Source organism: Filicampus tigris, chromosome 4, assembly GCF_054856515.1.
Source record: "Filicampus tigris isolate MCC_2025a chromosome 4, RoL_Ftig_1.0, whole genome shotgun sequence".
Lineage (NCBI taxonomy): Eukaryota > Metazoa > Chordata > Actinopteri > Syngnathiformes > Syngnathidae > Filicampus > Filicampus tigris.
In genome coordinates this window covers 18,548,296-18,575,969 of record NC_141220.1, presented here as the reverse complement: position 1 = coordinate 18,575,969, position 27,674 = coordinate 18,548,296, and the positions used below count along the sequence as shown (strand labels likewise).

Genomic DNA, 27,674 nt, shown 5'->3' with positions numbered 1-27,674 from the left:
AGTCCCAGACAGTTTTTTTTTCTTTTATACGAAAACAGTTTATTGACTTCTCAACAACTGCCAACTGTACAGTCTTCAAGGATGATGACATGAATGTGAGAGTCGAATGTGTTTATGCAGAGACAATATTCCTCTATGAGCGCGTTGTAGTGGAATATTATGAAATACCGAGGAAAGCAAACAGAGCATACGCAAAATGTCATATGTGCTGATGACGTTTACTTGCCACCATAACACTTGCATATCAGTCACAAAGTGTCAAACACCAGCAAGATACAGATGGGCCGCTTAGACTGATGTGTTTGTTGAATGAGGCAATGAAGCATCACATCAACAGGCTGAAAATCGAGTCACAGCTGCTTGCTCCATAAAAGCCATCAGTCGTTCAGTAGATAATCCATTTGAATGTTATTGAAAGCAGCCAGAGTCCACAGTGAGGTCTTCATCGAGCTTTTTTTTTTTTCCTCCAGAGTTTGAGCAAAAAAGTAGCACAGACCACCAATTTCCTCCTTCCAGTCAGACAAAAAGATTTTTTGAATTATCCACCGCTAAAATCCACGGGTCAACCATCTGTGTTCTGTGTTAAAGCAAATTCCAGTGGGGGGGAAAAGGTTGTTTTTCAGGGAGAGGGGGAAAAAAAAAATCCAAATTAGATTTCTGTAAAGGTCATCCAGCACAACCATTGTGGAAAAAAAAAGCAGCGAAAGGGGCTGGGGGGTGGGTGGAGGAAGGAAATAGAATATCCTCTTACAAAGTCCTAATCTAATTTTCATTCCCAGAGGGGACAGAAAATCACAGAACAAGAAAGAACCATCACAAGCGTAATTGGACACCAAAATATAAATCTATAAAAAGGCCTTTTTTTTTTTTTTTTAACTCCATTATGTACACTTTTCACAGGACCTCCAACGAGAAACTCCAGAGCGAAGCACCGCTTCTAGTTGTTTCATGGAACTTTATTTCCACATTAAAAAAAGAAGAAGAAATATCCCAAAAAAAAAAAAAAAAGAAAAAAAACCAGCAGAACATTATTTTCTTCTTAGTGCCTTTGGGAACTGCTCTCGCTGTACAAGTGTTAGTTGGATGAGTGAGGAAGTGCAGAGCCGAAGGTCACAACATCCGGGGGCCAAAAAAACATCCACCTCGGTCTGGCACTGCCAAACCTCCTGGCTGTCCATGAGGGGGCTCCAGGCAACATCCATGCTGTCTGTGAGGCGGGGGAGGGGGGATGGAGGAGTCCGCGGAGGAGGAGGAGCGCACCGACCGGTCCTGAGCACGAGCATGCCGGCAGACAAAGCGCTCCGCTCTTAGTAGATCACTTCGTACACTGTGGCCTTCTTGTCACCAGAACCCGTCACAATGTACTTGTCATCCGTGGAGATGTCACAGCTCAGGACAGAAGATGATTCCTTGGACTGTCAACAAACAAAGGGAAACATTTCAGGCGCCGGGTGCAGTGCCCAGTATCAATTCAAGTCAAGTGAGGAAGATCAGTTGACTACAGTGCAATATTAGATTGCAGCGATTGTGAAGTGATGGCCTGCTTCACTTCCAAACCACTTATTTGTCAAGTCAATAACTCGGGTTTCACTGATAGTTGAGCAGACGGCGGTCGCAGTGACCTTGCTCTTAGTCCAAACGCGTGCATGCTTTTGGACCAGCTACAGAAAGAAAATATTGATCTACATACCTGGAATATGCTGGCGCCGTAGGGAGTCCTCCAAGCGTTCAGCAGGTTGTCCTTCCCAGTGCTAACAAACCATTTCCCTGCGAGAAAAAAAGAGATTCATCGAATCAGACTGAACTAAAAAGAAAATGGTTTAGTAAGTTAACAACTCTAATTGATGAAGATACATAAACCGTCTTTCATATTAATCCATGGTTCCTTTGCCTTTATTTTAGCATAAGCCTAATAACCTTTTAAGATCAAAACATTTGTGTATCATAAATTTGACATTTTATTTTATTTGTAATACAGACGAATTTATTGCATGAGTTTGTTCAAAAAAATACATGGGGAAAAAGGACCTTGAAAAATATTGGTATATTACATAGCAATATTATTGTATTCATCTAACCTCACTATTTTAAATAAAAAAAATAAGAACATTAAAAAAAACATACAGACGTTCAAAATAGGTGACGATTAGTTTAGTAATTACACAAAAAGTTATATAACACTTCTCAGACATTTTGAGCATTCAAGAGTGTCAATACATTTGTTATCAAGCTATTTTTAGCACTTTCAAATGTAAGTTAATATTGCGTAAAATTAGCACGACCAATAGTATCAATTTGTGGTATTTTTTTTAAATTGACCGCATTTGGACATACGGGGTTTCCGTCCGACAGTGGCGATATGTAAAGCTTCCTGCTTTTTGTGTGTGTTCATACCACAGTAGGCAAACTTGAGGGAGAGTACGCAGCTCTCGTGCAGGTGCAGCTGATACTTGTCTGGTTTGGAGTGGTGCAGCACTTCCACGTTGCTGCTCTCCATGCCTACAGCCAGCCACTCGCCAGTCGGGCAGTAGCCTAGCGAGAAGATCTGGAAACGGAATCGTCACGACAACTCAATGACCAAAGTTTGTGCTATTGTGTCTTTGCTTGTTTGGTGTCGCACCTGTGAGGTGAAGTCATGCTGCTGCAGCTGCCGACCCTCCCTCAGATCCCAGGAGCGAACCGTGTTGTCTAGGCCGCCTGTCCATAGCTTAGTGCCGTCGTGGGATATGTCAATGCAGCTCGCGCCATCTGTGTGACCTTGGAATTGCCTACAACCAAAATAAATGGAGGCCAAACGTTACAGACATCGCCTATAAAAAGAATCAAACAAAAACGCCACTGCTTTCTTCCCACCTGACAAGAGTCTGATTGTGGAGGTCCCACACGGCAATATTCCCGTCACTGCAGCATGAGAAGCAGACTTTGGCGTCAGGGCTGATGGCCAAGGCGTAGCACGCCGGCGCAGAGGAGGTGAGCTCAGCTTTGATACGCGGCGTCTGAGAGGCCAGATCCCAGATGGTCAACGTGCTGGCCTCGCCTCCCACGATCAATGTGCGGCCATCGGGCAGCAGCTTACACGAGCGGATGTAGTTATCCCTGTTCTGTTGCGCAGAGGACACAAAAGCCAATCGATGCGTGTTCGGGGGCCGGGCGGCTTTGGGAGATTTAGCAAGAAGTCGGTGGCAAAGTGAATGAAAAAACAGCTGTCATAACAAATCAATAGGAGTGCTGCTTCTCAAAGCTAGTCGGCTCTCTTTTCAACAGATGTTTACGGTCACGTCTCCTTTGTTGTGTTTATATTCTTTGCAAAAAAAAATGTCATGTAATAGTTATCGACTCCTTCCTTCAAAATTTTGCGGCCTAGAGGGCATGTTATTATTGAACGAAAGCATGCTTATTTTTTGTTATAGTGAAGCTGTCAGCGCCGCGTGTGTGTGTGTGTGTGTGTGTGCGCGCGCGCGTGTCTCTGGCGTGGCCCACGTGTGTAACAAAGGATCATCCTACTGCTAATGGAACGAGCATTTGTTTAAACAGCTCGTCCCTGTTAAAACAACAAAGTAGGTTGTGAAAATGCACGCGATGAGTGAGCGGTGAATCAGCGGCACGCCTCACCAGACAGTCCAGTTGAGACACGGGACTCTTGCTGCCAGGTTGGCTGATATCCCAGATTTTCACGCAGCCTTTGCCGCCCGTGTAGACATGGCGTGTGGGGTTGCTAATGGTTACGGCACACACCACCTCGCCGTGACTCAGTGTGTTGATCTGACGAGCGTGGCGTGGGATTCCGGGGCCGATCAGGGCGTCGGGCGGGAAAGGCACAGGCTGCATCTGGCCGTCGGCACTCACGTGGAAGGAATAAGCGCTGGGGGGGGAAGGGGGGAGAGATTGACTGTTGGTGTTTTTTCACATTGTGAGGTGGGGCGTTAGCACTGCCGCAATAAATGAGGTGCAATACTTACGGTTTGCCTCCTGAGATGGACGTGAGGCTTGCTTGAAGTCCTGGGGCTCTCATGTGGGTATGAGGATCAAACCCCTGAAAGAGAACAACATGGAAGCAAGGCTGTTCAAGACCTCGACCGAGGCTTAAAAAATTGGCAGCTATGAAATGAATGATTAGGTAAAAGGAAGTTTTAGCCAGATGCAGAATTTATTGGTCATTCAAGGGAATAACATGAAAAAAGATCCTACATAGCCAAAACAAAGTACAGCTTTTGATTACTGCAAATCCAAATCTGAAATTTAAAAAATTCCGGATCAGTTTGTCATCTGAGCATCTGACAGATGCACAAAAAAATAACCGCCTTGGCAAAAGTAATCAATATGTGCGCTACAGACATTCCAAGCTATTAAATGCCAGTAGAGCAACTATTCAATAGAAGAGGATGAGTTACCATGGGGGAGCGTCCATAAGCTGCAGCGGCTGCGGCGCTCATCTGAGGGGAAATGTGGAGACCGGCATACACACCAGGACTTGTCAGGCCTCCGTTCATTTCATGATGACCCATCATGGCAAAGGGCGTGGGGTAGGAGCCTGCGATGGACAGAGGTGTACGCAAGGCTGGGGCTGCTGTAGACAAAGACAGCAAGCGCATCGCATGAGTGAGTGACGCCGCGGCGGATTGAGCGCAAACGGGAAGGCGAAGCCGAGCGCTGGTTTACAATGTCGAGAGAGAAAGGAGAATGTTACCAACCGAGAGCCTCCATGCCTGGTGGCTTGCCCAGGATGGGTCTGAGCCCAGGAGTGGAGCTGGTGCCAGGGGTGGGGGCATCATTACGCGGGGTGGGGGTGTTGGACTTGAGGCCAGGCGTGGAGGATTTGTCATTCTGTCGAGGGAACGGTGGAGCGAGAGCGTTCACAATCTGGGAAGCTGGGCAGCGTTCAGACTGACGATTTCAGAGCAAACTGTACTTAATCCAGTCTAATTCTGACAACGATTACAGTCCTGCACAGCCATAAACTGCTATTTATTCTAAAACCTATTACAACCACAATGGGGATAGGCACTTTTTATCCTTTTACTGCTTTGGCTTTAATCTTTTAGTGAGGCAGAGGGGAAAAGAAAAAAAAAATCCTGGAATCGTTAAATACATTGAGCTATTAACAGCCGGGACCTGACTGATCCTGATTTGGGACAATATTATCCCTGACGTTTAGTCATGCACTTAAAGCACAGACAGCAATTCCCTAATCCACTGCCAAAAACGTCCTAGATTTATTCGGACATATCCCTTTGCTCGCTCTTTTAAACCCCTTTCTGCCCTACTTTGAACTAACTCTGCTGCCTTACATGACTGAGCTCCTTGGCCTTGGAGGATGGGGTGCTTCCAGAGGACGCCACTGATGCAGGGCTGTTGGGCGTGTCCTTCTTGGGGGGGCGGGGCTTATCAATGCCATTCTCAGGCGGCGAGTGTGCTGGGCTGGCCCGAGGCGTGGCAGGGTCCTGGGGAAAGAAGACAGTTGAATGATTGAAATCTACGATGGGCAGCTGACGACCCGCAGGCCACCACACTCAGGGTGCTCTTCAGTTCAGTTTTGAAAATAAAAATGTTTACTGTAGTCGATCAGTTTGAAGTTGTAATAACAGTGTTCACCACTAGATGGCAAAAATGGCTCAAGAGCACCTCCGAGCCCAACACTGTGCACTTCTCATCAGAGGCGAAGAGAGAGTGGTTCCTGGCCAGAAGTCAAGAAAATGGCGATTTCCAGGTAAAAGCAGCGTTTGCCAAATAAAAAAATAAAAAAATCTGCCTAGTGGACACATTGGGGTCAGTCTTACACTGAACATTGTTCACACAGGTCAGTGAGCCAGCCTATTTATTTGGGGGGTTTTGAATAATAGAGAAGGGCATTTTACTAAAAATTGAGCATCCGTTATTCATCATCCGTCATCCGCCCTTTTTTCCGGGTGGGAAAAAATAGTACCCGTCTATAGGCCCGTTCGCCTCTATTCTTAAACGGGCGTCCGTCTGCGAGTCTGTCTAAACTTTCTACCCCCCCACCCATACGTATGCATTTGCTCCATATTCGTGTAATATTTGAAGACACTCTTCTGTACATTGGTTCGATTTAGGGCTGAAACGAGTCCTTGAGTAATTCTGGTACTTCGGTCAAAAAAAAAAAAAAGCTTTTCTCTCAAGTACCCCCTTATTTACTGTCAGGAAGAAATAGTCAACCTAACCGCCGCCAAAACAACTTCAAAATAAACCTTACTTTACCAAATAAAGGTACACTTTTATTTTGACCTTATTCCCAGCAGCGTGTCGCGGCGTAACGGCTGACTTCACTCGTCTTCCAGTCTGTGTTTGCAGCATTTATATTTCCGTCACAAAGCGTTGTTACCAAAGTCAACATACAAGTCGTTGTCCAATCATGGCTCAGCTTCAGAAATCAGGTGAGCTGTGATTGGTTGTTACCTGAGCCCAGAGCAGTTGTCATTTTCATTCGACACAGGTGACAAAATGGCCGCCCCCCCCTGAGATGGCTAAAAAGGGGTGGATTTTGCTGCTTAACTCATATTGCACAAACGCAATATTAAATCAGAATGCTGTTGTTTGGACTAGTGAAGGCGCATAGAACATATTGTAAAGATTTCTGTGGGGTTGAAAGTACAGAATGTTGATTATCTAAAAATGAAAACCAGATGGGCATTCCTTATTGAGCGGAAATGTGTTTTTTTTGTCTTATGTATTTATAATTGTTCTTTAACAAAGCCAAAAAAATATTTATATTCTGAATACCTAATTATTCAATACAATTTTCTGTAGGATATCCAAATATCAAAATATCCAATAGTTGCAGCCCTAGTTCAGTTAAAAAAAAAAAGACACATGCACATATTTGGTCTTTATATAAAACGTAATTTTTGGTACACGTGTGCTTAGGAGATACGTGGTCCTACGTGGCCCCCCCCACTCGCACTGACGAAAAATTGTGGCCCCCTCCATCGTATAAGTTGCCCGCCCCTGATTTAAATGGTTGCCAAAAAGAGCTAATAAATTGTATGCTCACCTCATTAGAAACATCGACCACCAAGTCATCACTCTTCTCTCCATCGCTGTCCTGTTACAATGAAGAGCTTATGAGTGAACACAAATCTAGATTGAAAGAAATCTTTGATGTGTACCATACATACATATCTGCTCATGCTGTCCTTCTCCTCCACTTTGCGCTTCTTGGAGTCCAAACTGTAGTCGGAGGAGCTGCGGTGCTTCTCGCTGGCTGTGCGTAAGCTTTCCGATGGCGATATTGAGTTATTCTGAAAGCAGAAAGGCAAACAAAGGCTTTATTAGCTTTTCATCTACCAGTGAATCATTCATCCGTTACAAGTTGCTCACAGGGAACGCCCTGTGCCAAGGCAAACACTAAAAGCGTCTCATTCACGCAATTACGGATGCCGCAGACTCTTAAAATGCAGCTGTGAGCCAGCACCAAAGTGTACCATGACACCAGCCAAGCCCAATCTCACACACACACACACACACACACACACAAGCCTGTCTCTGGCCGCACAACAGAATGGGCCATTATCTGAGCTGAAAGGAGGATGGCTTGTTTTCTAAGCCGGGCTCCCTCCTTCTCATAGCTGGACAACAAACGACCTCACGGGGACATGAGCAGAGTGTTGTGGCTGAACAGAGGGCCTTTTCTCTGAACTCACTCAGGCTAAGCGTGAGAGAGCGCGGGGAGGAGAGAATGTGGACGTCGCGGGCATTGATTGCCGCACTGTGCCCGGGCGCCGTGTCAGCTCGGCCTTTGAGGCAGAAAGACAAGCTCGGCGTTGCCAGTGGGCACGGCACCGTGGGACAGGCCAGCGCTTCTCGCTGAAGCCTGCACGCCCACACAAACAGAGACACAGCGCACTCCCGACGCCAACAGAATGGGCGGAGCTGGGCGGCAGTTCAAACCCCAGCACGCCCCCCCCCCCCCCCCCCCTCGATTCCCCTGCCTAGAACAAAAGCTATAATGCGGACGAGTCAGCGGCGGGCTGAAGAAGTGAACAATGGCCGACGGACTGGCAGCCCGGGCAACGGGCCACTGTCTGTATAATGACTGACCTTTAAAAGGATGCTTAGCGTGACTCATTAACCGGAGTCACCACTCGGCTATCAGATGACCTGAGACGAGAGCGCAGAAACAAAAACAAGGCCTGCTAATCGCCCCGGGAGTTCCATTTCTTCAGACATGACTGAACCCATTGAGCTGACCGAGCCTACATAAACCCAATCTCACACGCCCATCACAAGCCATCAGAGATCACAGCCATTCAAATTAAACGCTCGGGAAGGTCCGCCCACGAGGAAATCAAAACACTTTCCCATTTGTGCCTCTAAATATTCATCACATGCCAAGCGGGAGAGGGAACGGGCTCGTAAACAAGGGAGACAGTGGAAGGGATCAAATAAATCCTTTAAGACAGGGACGTCCACGTCATTCGATAATTGTGATGAAATGACATGGCTTCTAATCTCTTCGGCATGATACCAGTCATTTCCCTCGTGGATTTAAACACTTTGGATTTACATGATCAACCTCATTCGACATGAATTGTTACTTCTTTTTTACCTCCGTCTCAAAAGTTTTCATTTCCATTTGTTTTGTCAGCTGACCAAATTATGCAAAAGCTACTCGAATCCATCTACTTTTTGCCCTGCTTATACAGATCCCGTTTGCTGGGCCAGCCTTGACGTCCGTCTACATCGCCTCTTCCAGCTCCACCCGGAGGATCCCAAGGCGCCCCCAAGCCAGCTGTGAGAGTCCATCCAGCGTTTCCAACGTCTTCACCAAGGCCTCCTTCACTTTTAGCTCTTCCCTGAACACCTCTAGTTAACAGAATTGCACGCAACTTTGTGAAGGGGTCAGCACGGGCCAAGGAAGACGCCATTAAATCGGTGAATTGAGATTTTCCTCCCCTCCATGTTTCAACGTTGTAAGCCCTACTATCTATTTTCTATATTGCTTGTTCTCATTACAGTCGCAGGCGAGCTGGATTCTTTTGCTGCTGGCGTTAGGCAACAGGCAGGGGAGACCCTGGAATGATCGCCAAGCAACGGTAGCGCACATTTTAAACAAACGAACAACAATTCACACTTACGGATAATTCACAGTTATTTATAGTATTCGGTTAAACTAATATTCATGAGTACAGCAGAACCTCGAATTACTAGCGACCCAGTTTACCGACAAGTGCTTTCTCCGAAAAATTAAATGGGGTGACATTACTTTTCAGTCTACGAACAGCCTTGGCGTTGCTGCGAAAGGCTCAGAACTTGTGCAAGTCAGCCCAAAGATATTTTTTTCAAGAATATGTTCTGTTCATGCCCACTAGTTGAAACAAGGCATTCTGATTAATATTGTGTTTGTGGAATATGAGTTAAGCAGCAAAATCCAGCCGTTTTCAGCCATCTCAGCGGTCGGCCATTTTGTCACTTCCGTCGGACTGAAAATGACATCGCAAATGTTCAGAGTTCAGATAACGACCAATCACGGCTCAGCTTCAGAAAACAGGTGATTGGTCGCTACCCGAACCCTGAGCATTTGTGATGTCATTTTCAGTCGACAGAAGTGACAAAATGGCCGCCCCGGAGATGGCTAAAAACGGGTGGGTTAACTCATATTCCACAAACGCAATATTTATCAGAATGCCTTGTTTCAACTAGTGGGCCTGCATAGAACATGTACTTAAAAAAATATGTTTGGGCTGCCTTCCGATTGGCTCCATGCTTCAGGCATCTTTTTTTTTTTTTTGCCTAATATGGCCACCGCATCCCACAATGCAATGCAAAAGCTGTGCTGCATTGTGGGAGGTGGTGGCCACAGCAGTAACCACAGCGAGCGTAAACATTACCATACTCCAAAAGACGATGACTGCACAGAGACGCGCTGTTGAACCCACTGTCATTTCATCATCATAAATTGTGTTTCCCCCTACTGAAAAAAAACGGGAAAAAAAACCCGACGATGCCGCTGATGCAAAAGTAATTGTTACTTTCACACTCACCGTGCTCTCTGTGTGGCGAGCATCGCCATGGTGGTCACGATGAAGAAGATGAAGTCGAGCATAACAAGGAGAGAAAAGAAGCCAGTTAGTGTATCATAACAGATGCCCCCTGGCACAACGTGCGAGAATCAACTTGAGGGCATCGGGCCTCACTTATCGGCTTGCTAAAGCTGTTGAATCGCTTATGCAGTCGTGGGCCGGGAATGTATCAGCTCATTACCTCGACAGAATGTGAACAGACAGGATGTGCTCATCACCTAAGGGCCCTGCGACTGCTCTATAGAGACGGAGGGGCGCTCCGCCGTGAGATGCTTTTTTTTTTTTTTTTTTTACCCTTGTTGAACATCGAGGCAGCTGTCTCAACATGAACCTAACACGTTCATCTGTTGCTAATCGGGCCTCACCTCTGTGTTCCAGATCGTGGTGGTTCTTCTCATCCTTTACCGGAAGGTGGGCTTGGCTGCCCAGGGCTCCGAGCGCAAGCAGGCCCGATCCCGAGCCCGTAACGGGAGGGATGCCGGGGGGTTGCAGGCCGGAGGGGTGCGGGGGCAGCTGGACGGGAGGCCCGTGGGCGGCGTGGGAGAGGTGCTGCGCCTGGAGCTGCTGCTGCTGCGAGTCGACACGCAAGACACCAAGTGGGTCGGAGGGAAAAGGCAAGTAGAGAACACGTACTAAACAGAAATAAAGCTGATCTGTTGATGATATTAACACGTTGACACATTCTATTACCGTCCGGATCGGAACGCCACCCCGGGCGGCGCTATTTCTGGACTGTGCCAACTGTAGCCTTGCGCACTTGAGACTCGCAACACCGACTTGCGCCCGCTCCCCTTTTACGAAACTAATGCACGAGACTCTGAACGCGACGCTTGATTGCGCAGCAGGAGCAGCGTGTCGAGTGAAAGAAACAGGAACGACAAAGAGCCACTTTGAGTCGACCTGCACTTAATGGAGAGTAAACATTTCACTTCAGGTAAAATAGTGCACTGCAGCGCCGCGGCACTTTATGCTCCTCCGCGCCATCAGTGAGCAATCCTCTTCAGCAATGTGAGGATGCGGAGGAATCTGTCGGCCTGCGGGGCTAAACAACTACCTGATTTTAAAACACTTCCAAAAACCCAAGCAGACGCTTTTTTTTTTTTTTTTTTTACCCCCATCAAATTCACGTTGCTGGATTAACAGAACATGAATCATTTGCACGGGCGAACTTAAAAAGACTGAAGGAACGCTAAGTGCCAGGAGCTGGCACTGCGGCCGTCTCACTTGGAGTGTTTGGAGTGCGCGTTTTGTGTGCATCTGGAGGGCTGCTGTGGGAGCCAGGAGCAGGGGGTCCCACGCTGGCACTCACTCAACTCTCCCATATTTGCCATCAATATTTGAAAGGCACGGGGAAATGGATGGGAGTTAAAAGCCCCTTAGCATGGAAGTAAGCAGTTTAAAGCAAGGTTAAATAATACTTAGCTGAGACACCAATAAAAACATCAGCAATTTATTACCCGTCTGTGAGCCAGCTGAATAATTCAGCCGCCGTTACGACATGCGCCTCCTCGCTTTTTACAAGAATGGCTTCAATCCGCGGCCATTATCGCCACTTCACCGATATTAGGCACTAAAGATCGGAGAAGTGAAACAGCAGACCGCCAAGGTTTTGTATTAATTGCTTCATTCTTCCTGCAGTATCGGTCCTGGAAATAGAGAGGCCTGCATTGGTAAATGGCTGGAATGACTTTACTGTGCAACCTCATCGTTACAGTATGTCAACGTAATTACAAACTACTGCTGGACAGCGAGGGAGGGCCTGAGGGGGGAAGAAAAAAAAAAAAAAAAAATCAGGGCAGCAAGTTGTTTATAATATTGTGTCCATGAGGGAAATTAAGGGTCGCCAGCAGGGGAGAGCCATCCTTGCTCGTTGTGTTTAATGAACCACTGATGGCTAATATGCATGGTTGATCAGCTAGAGCGCTCATTAGAGGACCATAAATGAAGACAATAATAAATAAAGGAGTCTATTCCGTTTGCTCAAATTTAATCTTCCACGATAAAGACATTCTTTCTTCTTGGACTTTGTAAAAACAGATAAAACTACGCGTCATTTTGTGAGTACTATCTTGATTAATTTGACAGCTCACTTGTACAACTGTTTAGGATACGCACGCCCCAAAAAAAAAAAAAAAAAAAAAAATGTGACCTTGAATTTAACATAAATTAAAGAGACATTTGCACATACTGCTGGAAAAGTAAATCTGGGCTACGTCTACATTGGGTCTATTAGCGACTCCAACTGGAACCACTCAAAGTCATCTCGACACATGCAGCTGCCCTAGTTGCATCCTATTAATGGCCCTCAGCCCCATCAATAAGGCATGGAGCCATCTCCTGAAGGCTGCCTGGCACGCTCTTTCACCCCACCTTGCTTTACAATATGCATGAGGATTTTGGCATGCCTTGCAGAGCTTCTCCTCAATGAATAACTGATGGGAAGGTGTTCGTAAAACATACAAGAGGTACATCACCAACTCTTGCACCATGAGTGGCCGGCGGGGGCCTAAATGCTTCATAATATAGGGTGGGCGCCAAACAAGATAGAATGTTTTAACACAAGACAACATAGAGGACAAAAAAACAAAACATAGTGGCAGGACCACAATGTATTCATCCATAAAACATCCAAATGTTTCAGCAATCGGGCAGATGTATTCTGATAATTGATTTTTATCAGCAATTTCTTTGCAAGTAGCAACGTACAGGGCCGAAAGCAGCCTTATTTCAAGGTATCGGGTTCTCGTGAAGGTTACCTATACCAGCCACCAATACTTAAGACCCCCCCCCCCCAAAAAAAAACAAATATCTGACTTATTGTTAAGTCCTCCTCGCCAGTAGTTGGCGCTGCACTGTGGCCGTTTGACACATCAGGAAATGAATCAGAAAGAAAGGACTTTTTTAACAATTATCAATCATTGTGTTAAGTGAAAGTTTAGTGAAATTTGATCAAGAGTAGGGCGGTGCCGATATTTGGCATTTTCACGAATATCGGTGTCGGCCATTTTTAAAAATCTGATGGTTGATAAATCAATTTAAAACTGTGTTAACTTCAAGGAACTATTTACATTTTCTGTTAACTTGATAAGAGATTCTATCGACCCTGCGAACACTCTGCACACTTTGTTTTAAATCAAAACAAAGATAAGCGAAATTTTAACATTTCTATCATTTAGACATTTTGGAGGACTTTATTTACTGTAAAAAAATATATGGAGCTATAGTTTAAGTTTTCATTTCACTTTTGAAGACATGCTGATGACACTGGCAGCGCCCTGAACTTTTTGTGAGAATTTTACACCAAAGATGTATATTGGCAAACATTTATAACAATAATAATACACTGATTTCATGACAAAAAAGTAGTAGCTGGCTGGCAGTTTTAAGTGGCATAACTTGTTAAGTTTCAGTACCGTTTTATCAACACCAAGCAGCATTCGTTAAGTGCAATAAAACATCTGGCTCAGTCCAAAGGGGACAAAATCCATAGTCTCAAGACACCCACTCAGGCAAATTCAGCGGCGAAATCATCTTGGGACAAAAAGTCCCCAAAGGGGGGCATCTATTGAATTCCAATATGTGGCTCCAATCAGCCCGCGGGGCCAACCTCCGTTAAAGACTCTCCGAGTGGAGTCGATCACTGATAGCGCGAGGGTGAAACCAATCACGGCGGCTCGGAGGGTGCTGATCAATGAGGAACAGATGGTGTTTTTAAGGCGGTGATGAACACAGAGTGCAGCAGAGGCGTGATGGCCAATTGCCGCCTCACCTTCAGCTGGCTGTGTTGTGCTCACCCTCAGCCTTTTAATTCCCACAGCTATCCGGGTCAGCAGTGAGGGATGAGGCTCCTCGTTAAAACCTTAACCAATTAAAGCAATACTAGCTGAGAGGAGGATTCTCAAGAGCTCTCAGGCTCTCATTTATAAACGCACAACAAGGCAGTGAAGACGCCGCAGAGACCGAAGTGGGAGCAACACAAGAGTTCAGAGCTCCTCTTGTAGCGTGTACAGCTGGAATTTATCCATAAACGTACATATATACTAGGGCAGCATGATTTTGGAAAAACAAGCGATATGCGATATGGTTGTGGAATATTTTTGGTCACATTTCTATTGTCCAATGAATATATAAGTATATTATATACTGACACTATGTTCAAAGCTGCATCAATTAAGAGCATCAACAGTTAACAACATAGGATACATGAACAGCATTCACAAATAAGTATTGTGCCTTATAGGCACCAACCAAGATTTTTAAAAAAGAATAAAAAAAGGGGGTACACACGGTGAGAGGCAGATTGGGAAGTCCACGTACCCCGATGATGGCATTCAGCTCAGTCATAGTGACCTGCTTTGCCCGCTCCACTGCCTGAGCAACCTGCTGTTGGTGCTGTGGGAAGACATTAACACAAAGGCATTAGTCATTTTGAAATCCACCACTATGTTTTCATTTAAAATGTCATAGCAAATGCTATTTGCTAGGGGTGCAACGGTACGCTAAATCACATTTCGGTTCGGTTCGTTTTTTTTGGAAACTTCGGTTCGGTATATATTCGGTACAAAAAACTGAATTTTCTTTCTTTTTTTTTTTTTTAAATATATTTATTTTGATTTTGATTGATTGATTTTTTTTATTTTTTAGAAAAAATAAATAAGCGCGAACCATTCGGGTGATATGCTAAGAAGTTACACCAGAATAAAAAATACACAAACAATAAAGATCTCTTAATTTTGCAAATTCTTAAAGACACTGAAATCTTTAAACACTCAGCAGCAAAAGCCTATGACACATCTAAGTATTCAAGTTAAAGACAAGTTGTCATTACAGTACACATACACTTTTTGTGATGACTAACAATACATACAATAATTGCTAACTGTATTAAAACTCTTTTTATAATGAAATACGGTAACTTTAAAAAGTCTTTATGAAATTATTTACACTTTTTAGGCATTGAAATCTTTGATTGTTCAACAGCATATTGTAACGAATTGGCTTATCTGTGTTGCGGTCGGATTTGTGTGTTGCTGAGTTGTGATGTTTCCGAGTTTCATGAATGCATCGTACGGCTAGCGAGAGAAGCGGCGGAGAACGAAGAACAGAGCTGTTGTGTTTTGTTTTTGGCTAAAAAGACTGCTTGCTTCTTCTTCGTCTAAGAAACATTCAAAGTCGGATAGTCGTTATTATGTTAGACGTGATACCTGCAACATAGCCGCCCATCTCATGTAGCAATGTTGGCACACAACTTTCGGACTTAACCATGTACCTTTCCCCATCGGCGATTTTAACAGGACAGCCAGAATGTTCCAAACAGGAGACCGCAGTGTACGGGGGACCATCGAGCTCTGGCTTGTTTGCGTATGCCATTATTATGCCATTTATTCATGCATTTATGATTCATCACGGCTTCTGGCGTCCTGGCCGCCCCCCCCCCCCCCCCCATGTGCAACAGTCAATAGCGCCCGTGCGTAGGTTCGCGCTAATAAGTGGACCGAACCGAACATGCCATACCGAAACGTATTAATACATCACGTGTACCGTTACACCCCTACTATTTGCGAATATTGAAGTGCAGCGGAACGTTTTCAGTTGATCGATTTCAAATCGGACTACACCAGGAATACATTTTAGGGGGACATGATGGGCCGGGAATGGGGAAAATGTCGCACATAACTTTGGAATTCAAACCGAGGTCCTGATCTCAGCGCAGAGCATCACAAGCTGCGTGATTTGATTTCGGGCCCTTTTTGTTTGTAAGTTCCAAAATAAGAACACACTAATAATCATACATTAAAGTTTTAATATTAATCGAGGTGAAGATCATCCGTCTGCTTTCACGGAGGACGACATAAATCGGAGAATATTTACTGTTGACAGGCTGAAATTCAGAGGATTTGAATAATTTTAAATGGAACACGGTCTCTCAACGATTAATTGATTAGCAAAATAATCACTGAATTATTTCATAATGATTAGCTCTCAATGCATCCGTGCACCTCCCATTGAAATCCAAACAAATCGAAGGCCGACCAGCATTCCCATGTTCCGCTGCGACCAAGTGGCGGAATCGCGGCATCAAGTGTCTATCTTGAAAGTGTAACGTGATGGCTTTTGAGAGCAGCATTCAAAGCTTACCTCTTGTGACAGGAAAGGCATAATTTGAGCTAAGATAGCGTTGAGCCGTTTGGCAATCTCCGTCTGGAAGACAACAGAGGAGCAAAAGCAGACGTGAAAATATGAAACAAACAGTGGCTTCGCGTAACCCCGCCTTTAATGTTTTACACCGATTAAGTCAATTACTGCGGCAATCAGAACTGCTTGACTCAACATCCTCTAAACAGCGTGATATTGACATTTGAAAGATTTAAAACATTAGGCGAGCCCAGGGGGATGGAGCACAGCTGTGCTGAGAGTGCACTCCATGCTAAACGGATATGAGGCGGCGGGCAGAGTGCTGTCGGATTGAGAGGATCCTCTCTCGCGTTTGCCCTCCTTCCCCTCGTCGGAGAGTGCACTGTCCTGCACTTAACCTCCATGTTAAACCGCACAACCACACCCCGGGAAGTGGGGCCCACCAGGCAAATGTGATGCTTTACTTACATGTGACATTTTGGGCAGTTTGCATGCACCGCGTAAAAATGAAAAACTGCGTAACGACCTCAAGGGGAACACGCGGCCAACGTATCAATACTATGAGAGGGCCACGCTGCCTTTTTCCTGGTCCATTTGTCAGTGCGAGGCAACTGCCAGCGCCCTCCTAGCCCCCCCATCCATCCACAGAGGCCTGCCTCCATTCTTCCGCCTGTCGAGCAAGCGCCATGGCAACGGCTGCAGCCCTATCTTGCTGGGATCATTATGCAAATGGAACCTCTCCTTGACCGTAACAGGCTTTAAAAATCATATTACGTGCTTGGAGGCAGGTCATTAAATTGAATTTTCGGCCTGTCGATCACATGAATGCTGCAAATGAATGCCGGGTTAAAAAGAAAAAAAAAAAAAAAGGAGCTGTGGGAAGAGGAGGTGTGCGGAGGGGGTGTGATCCACTCCCCCCTTGTAAAAACACTGCACAGCTGGCTTGCTCTGCCTGCTCTTTTCTTCCAGGGATGGAAGATGAGAGTGTTCAGGTTCAAGCTCTGCACTGGGAGCAGAAAAATAACAGTGCCAAAGCTACATCATCTATGGAATTTATGAGCTGCAGTTCATCCCAGGGCCACTGCGGAACACAAACACATCACAGGGATTTGCTCCGATTTTTCATTTGGAGCAGTGCGCGCGCGCGCACACTCACGCACACGCACACACACACCCATACACACACACAGTGTACTTCCCGCAACAGACAGCTTATTTATGACACATGGCAGAAATGCCAGGCTGTTTTGGCAGCCTGACATATTACCTCTGAGCAGCGCCAGAGAGATTGGAGAGTAATGTGCAACACAACGAGACCTGCTGACCCAAGCCGCAACATGGATAGCCACTTAGCATAGCCGGCCAGATGGAAACATGGGATTTTTTTTTTGGGGGGGGGGGGGGGGGGGGGGGGGGGTCATTTGACCGGGTTTTATCTTGTTCAGCAATGTGTTTTCCACATCAAGTCTTTTCTTGTTACGTACGGTGACGGAAAGTGGATTCTACGTAGGGCTTCAACACTTTAGATTGGTCAGTCATTTGTAAAAAAATCATACCCACAAGTGTGGACTGACCAATAGTATTTGTGAAAAATACTGATGCCAGTTATTTATGTTGTTTTTTTTTCCCCATATGTAATATCGTGTCTAGTTAATTTCAGTGCTTCAGAAGTGCAGTCCTCATTTACATATCATTCTTTCATAAAACTTGGATAGTTGGAAGTGATAACGCCAGTGATTAGTTTGCATTAACTTTGTAATCTGATTCATGATTACTGACTTATGTTTACGCCACACTCGATTGGTAGAAATTTGTGGAGTTGTTGTAGTGAACGCTTAAAATAAACTACAAGTCCATAAGGTGTTTGGTGAGTTAACTAATAAATAAACTATCATTCATGTTAATTGACGGTTCATTTGGCTTTATCTAAAGGAAGCCTGACCTAGAAAACCCAAACATTTATGTATAATAAATATGATATGCCCGTTTGTTAAAAATACATGCGAGGATGACTTTGAAAAAATAATTCAAATCGCATATTATATCACAATATTGAGGGGGAAAATGTTTTTCAAAATCATTCATTCCCAATTCCTTTTGTCTTTCCGGCATGTCAAAACTGACAGCGCCGTACAGTGCCAGTTACTCTTGTTTGTATGAATTATTGCCAAGTATGATGTCACACCGTTTACATATTTGACTTGGCAATCGCCATCACGCCTCCATGGTGACAAACACATGCCAGATAAATGGTTTACCATTCTAAACTGTACTGTGGTGCAACAAATACAATTGCACCCCAGATGCGCTGCACAGGATACAACAGTCCTTAAGACAACACTGTAGATAACATTCTGCGTAAAAGAAAGACATTGACCCCTATAAACTAATAAAAACTGATCAACAAGCAATGAAGACGGATAGATAAAGGCTTTTATGAGCATCTGTATTAATGCACTCGAGTGCGTGCTCGGGACAGAGCTCAAGAAGGGCCTTCAGAAATGGCTGAAATGCAACCTAGCCTGCGTAATCCCCCGTTTGTCCAGATAAGCCATGTCAATAGCGGTCCAACATTTGACAGGATTTGTGAGAAGGCCTTGAGCGCACGGCCCGTTCCTCTGTAGCTTAGTGTCACCGTGACAGCTGGCCCAAAGAGGTCAGGAGGTGGCTCATCCACTGGGCCCTCAGCAACTGGCAGCGCGCTCTCTCCCTCTCTCTCTCTCTCTCGCTCTCAAACACACACACGCAAGCAAATACACAGACAAGATGTCAACTCAACTGCTTCAAAAAAAAAAAAGAAAAAAAAAAAAGATAAAGTGCAGAGCTGGGAGGAGTTTTTTCCTGTTGTTGCTCCGCTGACGGATAAAAACGGGCGGTTACTGTCACTTTCAGCAGATGACAGCTCTGCCCTTGAGAGGCCAGCTTTACGCTGCCATTACACAATTACAGGTACTCGGACTTGTGTAGCACCACTTTAAGAGCACTCTCGGGCCGCTTTGTCAGTGGCATGCAGCGAGGTGTTTGCCCGGAGCCGTCAGCGGAGGGAAAAGCGAGGCGACAAACTTACTAGGATTAAATAACGAGGGGGAAACAACTTGTCACGTGATCTGTCGGCAAACAGTACTTGACCTGGTAGATTTAAAGGGCCGCCAAATTGCCTAACACGCGAGAATCGCTAGTCAGCCTCTTTTTCGAACGGGCACATAATTACAGCACACTTACACAACTGATACCAGGACCATCTTTCATTTGGGATTCTGAAAACTTGAGCGAAGGCAAAACAAACAGGGAGGTGCAAAAACTGCTGGAACAGTTACACCTTTAGGCCTTGTCTACACGTAGCCGGGTTTTTTTTTTTTAACAACCGCATATCAGTAGTTAGCCAAATACTGTCCATTCATAAGGAATTTCCGTACTTTGACGTCACTTCTACGAAAGCAAAAACACGCCGCCAAACTCCTTCGGGAGAACCGACAAGAGGTCGGAATTGCTACACCTACCGGGTAATTAATAACCTAGTGCATAGCGCCCTCGCCTGTTGAACCTCTCCACCTGCAATCACATCCTGTTAATGGCAATCGTATTGTATTGTAATTCCGGTTAGAGCACCCTTAGCGGTGGAAGAATAATCCACAGAATAGCCGCACCTTTATATAAGCCGCATAGTTTAAAACCGAGGAAAAAAGTAGCTGCTTATAGTCTGGAAAATACGGTAAGTAAATATGAAAAACACTTCCCCCCCCATTTTTCTCCATTTTTTTTCATTTTTATGTGAATGGGGTGTCCATGTTACAGACATCCCATTAGTGCAAAAATTAAAAAAAACAGGACAGGTTTTTTCACAGGAAAGCGATGATATCCTGGTAAAAAGACAGCGTCGCATAAAAGGCCCTTGAAACGCAGGAATATTCTAAGAGCTCAATCCCAATTGAAAGTTTCTTCTGTCATAGTTTGTTAAAATGCAATATGACTTAGATAAATGGAGCTTACAACCAGCAGGCTGAGGTTATTTAGATGTAGTCCATTTGCACTTTCCTCTACATGCCTCTTTTTGTATGTACACAGCAGACAAGTCCTCTGGCTGGCTGTTTGTTTTGGCCCCGCTGCTACGATTACTACGCTGCAAAAAAATCCCACAGCCGCGGTTCTCATTCCTGAATGACGACTGCAGGTAACAGCCCATGTGGACAGAGGTAACGAGCACCAGATGATCGTGATTACCAGCAGACATCGTATGTACCGTGTCGTCATATATAACGTCGAGAGGGTGGGGGGGGTGGCACATAGCAGCATCGCCTCGGTCCGTCGGGGCCAGTATACACATGGCGAAATGTGAATTACGTCTTGCCGTGAGGGAACTAAGGCACGGTTGTAGAAATGGATTTCCTCGCTGTGGAATAAATTCTGCTCGCAAGAAAGTAATACGCTTGTGTGCATCCAATAATCCATCCCGGCCTCGCCTGTTAACCGCTCGCCATCTACTCCGCCCCCTCCCTCGCCTAAGCAGAAGCTGGGTGAGCTGCGTGGAAGGGGGCCACACTGTTTGCTCACAAACACGCCGTTCAGCAGGTTAAGGCCCCACTGATGAATTATTCAAGCACTTCCAGCAGCTCTTTTAAGGTTCCTGATAAAGAAAAAGAAAAAAAAAAAAAACGGCGCTAAAATGGATCAGTCGATTAACCTGTTTACACAAAGCTAGGGTTGTCGCCCCTCCTCCCAACTGGTCTCTATTCTGCTACTCGTCTCCCACCCCCCCCCCCCGCCGGCCCGCTGGTTGGCGATAAGTGCCTGACAGAAGCTATCAGAGTGGCCCCGGCTCTGACAGACATGTGGCAGCGTGACACACAGCCCAGACTCTGATGGATCACCCTACGCCTCCGGCACTGTCATTAGCCGAGCGGGGTGATGGCGGGGGAAGGGACAAGCGCACAACTTTGAACACCGGGCAACCGAAGGACTTAAGCCGTGTGTTTAATGCACTTCAAGCGCCACGGTGCAGTTTTGGCTTGCATTTCCACTGGAGGGTGTGTAAGCAGAATGATGATAGCTACATCAGCTAAACTTATATGACGACATCGTTGTAGTGCAAAACAGTGCAAGGCCTGGTAAACAAGAAATTGGTGGGAAAACCTAGCCAAACCCCTAGTAAGAGCGACACCAAAAACAATGTTAAGAACCAAATAAAGAAAAAAAAAACACTTAAGAATAAGGTCAAATACAAAGCCAACAATCAAGTTAAGCACTAAGTGGAACAGGCCAAGAACCAAGTCAAGAACCAGATCATAAATAAATAAATTAATAAATTCAGAACCAAAGTAAATGCATAGTCAAGAATCAGGCTGAGCACACTGACAGGCAGGTCAAGAACTACGACCTGGTAGGCACGTTGGGATTTTTCACATCTTCATCTGTGACACGCCACACACAAAAATAGAAAATCTGGCATTGTTGACGGTCTGCTCCGATAATTCCGACACGGAACACCACGCACGCATTAAGATGCTGCCCATCATCAACCTTGAAGGGAGACTTTCTCTGAGGCAGAAATCTCCCCTGACCACACGTGACCAAAAGCACAAAAGCAAACGAGAACAGACATTTGACGATACGCGGCAATTTTCAAGCGGACCGGAGGTTGGAGCGTTGTGCGATGCCGATGCCGGCAAGAAAAGACTTGCTTTGGAAAATACTCCTTGGCGCCTGGGGAAGCCACGGTTAAACAAAAATCTACATTGGGTAGGACCTATTTAGTTTTATTTACTGACTCTTTTTTGTTCGTCAGTCAGGGCGCTTCTTTAATTGGCTACATTCCGTTTACGTCACAGTTCATCCATTTCTTTGTTTAATATTTAAGGGTTTTGTCCCCAGACTCGTTTGGACGCTATTATCGTAACAAATCCACTCTTAACACACCTTGGGCAGAATGAAAATCTTCCAAGGTAGTTGGCCGTTTGACGCCCTTTTCAGGAAACTAAAATCAGGACAAAAACATCCGACCGTTTTAATGTGTGTACGCGGCCTAACCCGCCGATGAACAGACCGCAGTATGCCTTGCTCCATCATTTACCACCCCATTGTGCCAGTTAATTCAATTCCCACTGCAACCTTTGACAATAGATACCCAAACAATAGTCGACCAAACATAAGTGCACCGCACTACTTGATGGAAAATGCTTCAAGGATTTTGTCGGTACATCTGTGAGGCAATACGCGACGCTATCTTATGGATAACGATTGGTGCGCAACCATTAACAAAACGACTTTTGTCCTTCTTCCTGTAATTACCGACCATACCTGACCCTGATTGTTAATATGCTGTCTTTCTCGGGACTCGGGAAGTCAAAAGTCCAGCCAGCCAAAGTCTACTTAAATCTAATCAACGGGCTGAGATAAATCCAGGATTTCTATCTCCGAGACGATTGTCTTACAACTCTCACAATATTTGACTGAGACAAGATTTCTGCTTTGTTTCACCAGTAATAACTCGTGCTCAAAAAGAGAAACTTTTGCAGTGGGCTTGGAAATCCATCAAGGCTAATTTTCCCCGTTGTATTAACTGATAAAGATGTTTCGTTTTGAATGTTGGATGGAGTTCGGATGGATGGAGTTGTGGATCGTTGGTGGACGGCCGCCATGTCCCGACAAAGCCGCGATGACGTCAAGCAGAGGGCCGAGTAAGGTTTTGGGCTGGAATCATGTCGAGCGAGAGGGTACGTTTTTCAAACGGAATATTAGCGACCACATCTTAAAAATATAAAAAGAGGAACCATGCCTTCCACAGTAAAATCATTCACATGCAACATAATGCTCAATCACACACTACAAAATATGCCACTGAAACTTGCGTGTATATTAGTATAAAGGCAATGAAAACTTCCCTGACTGCAACCCTATTGAGAACTTGTTAAGAATCCTTAAAAGGATTCATGTTAGTGGGTGGACAGCTATAAACCTAAAAACATCAGCTCTGGGAGGCAGTTCTTACACTAATGAGATATGGGTAAAAACTATTGATGGCCTCAAATGCGTCAATGGATGTTAATGTTCACAAATAACTTGATGCCAATTATGGTTTTTGGCTAACTGTGACCAAAAACTGTGTAGTTCATGGTCTCAGGGCAGCTTTGATGACCCCCTAAATCAGAAAAATCCCTGAGGTGATTAAACTGACCAATCAGAGGCTACCTACCTGTTTGTGCATCTCAATGTTGAGTCCATAAGACATCTCGTAGTACTGCAACACAAACAGGAAAACCATTTAGTCACTCGTTTAGCATAATCAACAGTTGGAACTATCAATTTTTTTTTTTGAAACGTGCACATTTCTAGGCCCGGGCTACATTTTCTTTGGCTTTTTTGGAGCACTTCAAGCATGACGGCGATCCGAATGTTTAGAGTCATGAGAGGCGTCTCCATATCGTAGTCGTAAGATATCTCAAATCTCATCTTACATCACGAGAATGCCCATCAAAGGATTAACTGTGATGAACAATAAGTTCATACGGGGACAGTAGTTTTCAAATCCAAACAAAGCGTCGCTGTTCCTATTGTATTTGACCTCAGAGGTTCCACAGTAGAGACCAGATCAATATCTGAATCGAGCACTGTGATGTTCTAAATGTGTCAACCTCGCAGCAATCGAGATCACCATCAATGAAGATGAGACGCAAAAATGAGATCCAAGTGTGACAAATAACCAATAAATTGACTTTGTTTTTCCGGCGATAGCGCGGCGCATCAAAAGCGTTCCATGTTTTGATCGGCGGCTTCCCTCGGATGTCCACGACGTCTGTTTACTCAGTCCAAAGTGTTTGCACGACACTTGTGTTATTTCTAGCCAGGTCGGAGTGTCTGGCTGAATCCAGGCAGACCACAGGTGGCAGCTGGGGCAGAAATGGCTTTCCAGTCAGTGTCTATTTTGATGAAGCAAATGCATTATTCAGTCCATTAGCGTTGAAGACAAAAAATGAGTCTCAAACAAGAGAGCCCTTCTGTCTGAGATCAGAGCCCCTGCAGTGTAAGCTGACACCTCGTACTCGCTCACGTGTTTACCTAACCTCCTCCCTGTCGGGCCTGACATGTTGTTTTCCCCCCACTCCGAAAAAAGAAGCTTTTGCCTCAATCTGCGTGTTGCCGCCCGTCGTGTTTACCTGGGACAGCGGGGTCTCTTATTGCGTCAGATGGCAGCTAAATCTCCCGCGTCACAGGCACGCCTATGTTTTCCAAATCCACACTGGAACTTTGTGCAGAAGGAGCCGCGTGCACGTGAGCGCCTCCATTTTGTTTGGGCACATTTTCCCACACGCCTCGGCCCCGTTTGCGGCCGTGCATGTGTGCGAGCGGCAAGTCTCCTAGGAGAATAATCAGATCAGCGCACACGGGGGGGGGGGGGGGGGGTGCTAGCGCCGCGGTCGACCTTTGGAGATCAGGGGTGCGCTTTAATGGAGCCCCGACCCGCCGCCGCCGCCTGGCTGTCAGTCACCGCCCCGCCTCGTAACGACCAGCTACATCAAACCCTCCTGAGGGATTTCACAGGCCCGTACGTGACACCCGAGCCGCCCTAACAACTGCACAGGTGATCACAATAGAGGCCGTCTCACACCACCCAAACGAGCTCTTCAACAAGCCGTGCAATTTGCCGCCCATAATTGCTGCCCATGACAACATTATCTTACCATGACATAGTGGCGCTGCATCTCGGTCTTCTCATTGGCCAGCTTGTCATACTCCACCTTAAGACTAAAATAGGAGAGAAGGTGTCAATTACAGATGCTATGTCACTTGCATAACTCACTTAACCATTTGGCAGAGGATTACAAGGCATTTCCATTCAGCGTGCAACCAAATATTAGCCTTCACTTGGCAATGTACTGCAGCGAGTGAGCGCTGACATCTTTTGTCAACAGTACCTGTGATACTGGGCTTGGAGGAACTGGAATTCATCCTTAATTCGGTCACACGACTCCGCTACAGTGAATTTGAACCCAGGCTGGCCAGGCTGGTGAGGAGCCTGAAATACAACGAGAAAAACACTGTCACAAGTTTTTAGTATTACTTTGTGTGTGAGACAACCCAAAACGGCTCCCATCTTGACATTAACACCTTGGGATTTGTAGCAGGGAGCATCTTGAAAGTGAATTCAAAAGCAATACATGAATCAGCCATGTATCCTCAACCTTATAGACACTCTGGGGGGAGTCACAGATCAGTCAGGAGCCATGTCAACACCATCAGCAAATATGTCAAAAATGCATTGCACAGAGGTGGAAGCGGCTCTTACCGGATGTCGGCCTTGTGGATACATCTTGAAATCGATCCTTTGTTTATTTCTGCAGGTCCTTTGGCAAAATGGTTGAAAAGAGCAGGCAGCAGAGGGGTTTGTTGGTGGAGGGGGGGGGGGAGTTGGTGAATAGCCTGTGTTGAGAGAACGACGCGGTTTAATCACCAGGGGTACAATCAAACGCACTTTTGTTTGCAACTAATAATCCCTGTGAGAATAATGCAATCAGTAAGTGGAAACCAAAGAAACAGCAGCGCCTCGAGGGTGACCTTATTCGGTCGCGACACACACATACACGCACACACAAAAAACAAAACAAAAACTGATTCTCGCTTTTAAAAACACAACGGAGAAAGGGAGTAGTCACTTTTACGCAGGTGGTGTATGAATGATGGCGGTTGTGGTTTAAAATGAGAGTAAAAAAAACAAAAAAACAAAGAGAACCGAATCAAGCAACGCAGTCTTCCTTCCGTAGGTGCGTTCGATCTGCCCCCTAAAATATCACGGAAAAGCCGAGAAAATGGTGCCCGTCGCTCGTTTTTGCACGTACCCGTCACCGAGGAAGAGAAAGCAGGCTACAATCCACTCATTTAATCCGTCCGAATGACGGCGTGGCGGAGCATCCTGTCTCCGGAGCGCACCCGGCCACACCGCGGGGAGCAGCGGGCAAAAAAGAAGACGGCGATGCGGTCGGAGCTCCAACAAAAGTACTTTTCTCCTCGTCAAGCCTCCGCCGCGAACCTCCTAGGAATTTCGCCGTCGTAATCCCCGAAAGAGCAGCGAAAATACGACCCCAAAACGGCTCCTTCCGCGTTCAAAAAAAAAAGATTCTTTAAAAGCGTAACATGGTGCTCTCCACCATCTCGCATTTCCCCCTCAGTTGTCCAGTTTAGCCCGGTTGCCACACACAGGCAGCGGGGCTGAACTACCGTGAAAGCGCCTATCTGTCCAATCGGATTACTCGCCAAGACCACGGCCACATCTGCCTATCGGAGGGCGGCGGCCCCACGTGGGGTAGAGGCAGCACATCGATGACGTCACCCCGTGGAGGCACTCGCCCCGCCCCTGGCTGCTCCCACACACACACACGCAACACGCACACGGACACGCACACACACAACAACAACCATTCAAATTGGACCGAGACAGCACATATTGCGCGTCCTCATTAGCGCGCTAGTTTGCCGCCCAAATCAAAGTTTTCTTGGGTGAGACCAAAACCGGTGGGAGAGGGGTGCGAGGCGTACGCGCGCATTTTTAATTCGACGCCTGTCTCCGCGGAAGCTAAATGAATTTGTGCGCGAGACGTTGATGCAACTTGACACGGTTTGCGGCCACATATGTGAAGTAAAATCCTCAAATCAGACGCTTTGCTCCTTCACGCCGCTCTCCACAGCACCGTGAAGGACACGTTAATGACCAATCGATCCACGATCAAATTAAAGCGTCGGAGCCTTGAGTTGTTTATATATATATATATATATATATATATATATATATATATATATATATATATATATATATATATATATATATATATATATATATATATATATATATATATATATATATATATATAAAATATTATATATCGTGATGGTTCATACGACACATCCCGGACGCCCTCTGAGCTAATTTAGGTTGCTAGGCGGCGAGCATCTTAGAGGACAGCGGATTGCCTTTGTCTGATATTAACATCAGCCATGTCTGAGCCGCGACGCCTTGTTTTGAAGCGGCAACTCTGCCCCACGTGGGATGCCTCTGTGGCTTTAAGGCGTCTCGTCCAATGGCGACGCGGCGCACTTACTCGCTGGTTTCCGATTGGCTGGCGCTCACGGAGCCTGTCAGTCACGCTGCGGCGTTGTCAATCAATACCACGCGGGGTCAAGCGCTGACAAATGCCTGTGCTCCTCGGTCCTCTGCCTGTGAATAGAGGCTGCAATAGCTGCTTAATTAGCTTCGAATGGCTTTTCTCTCCTGTTCAAACAATCTGTTACCACCACGTGGTAATGAGAGCCAGTGTTAAACAAAAGAGGAAAAGGAAGCAGTTGTAACATTACAACCTGTAGTTTTCCCTCCACAAGGGCAAAGTGACTCGAATGTTTTAGCTTTTAGCATAATGCTAATCGAGCTAGCTTGCTCTCACACGAGGCACAAAGGCACAATATCATGCCGGATGGATGTTTGCACACCAACGCGAATACACTATTTATCATGGCTGT

At 45.7% G+C, this 27,674-nt stretch overlaps 1 protein-coding gene and 1 long non-coding RNA gene across 2 annotated transcripts; one reads left to right on the top strand and one right to left on the bottom strand.

The window, feature by feature from the left end:
- Positions 1-26,449, bottom strand: tle3a (TLE family member 3, transcriptional corepressor a). Its single transcript, XM_086028913.1, has 21 exons — positions 26,003-26,449; positions 25,453-25,586; positions 25,082-25,182; positions 24,848-24,911; positions 23,362-23,406; positions 16,176-16,238; positions 14,355-14,429; positions 10,403-10,607; positions 8,971-8,996; positions 7,134-7,256; positions 7,010-7,060; positions 5,289-5,441; positions 4,692-4,824; positions 4,392-4,567; positions 3,960-4,033; positions 3,613-3,862; positions 2,854-3,101; positions 2,621-2,768; positions 2,395-2,545; positions 1,691-1,767; positions 1-1,415 (listed from the first exon to the last, which is right to left on the bottom strand). The coding sequence occupies exons 2-21, from the start codon at positions 25,474-25,476 to the stop codon at positions 1,308-1,310; spliced, it is 2,295 nt and encodes a 764-aa protein (XP_085885039.1). The 5' UTR covers positions 25,477-25,586; positions 26,003-26,449; the 3' UTR covers positions 1-1,307.
- On the top strand, positions 5,558-10,557 carry LOC147148775 (uncharacterized). Its single transcript, XR_015086571.1, has 4 exons — positions 5,558-5,707; positions 8,661-8,889; positions 8,973-9,050; positions 10,416-10,557. It is a non-coding gene; the product is annotated as an uncharacterized LOC147148775 (long non-coding RNA).
- Positions 26,450-27,674: the final 1,225 nt, after the last annotated feature.

Coding starts and splice junctions, on each gene's coding strand:
- tle3a (XM_086028913.1), bottom strand. CDS start 25,476: ATGTATCCACAAGGCCGACATCCG. Junction 4,825..5,288: donor AGGCCAAGGAGCTCAGTCAT/GTAAGGCAGCAG, acceptor TTCCCTCGACAG/AATGACAAATCCTCCACGCC. Junction 2,546..2,620: donor AGCATGACTTCACCTCACAG/GTGCGACACCAA, acceptor TTCCGTTTCCAG/ATCTTCTCGCTAGGCTACTG.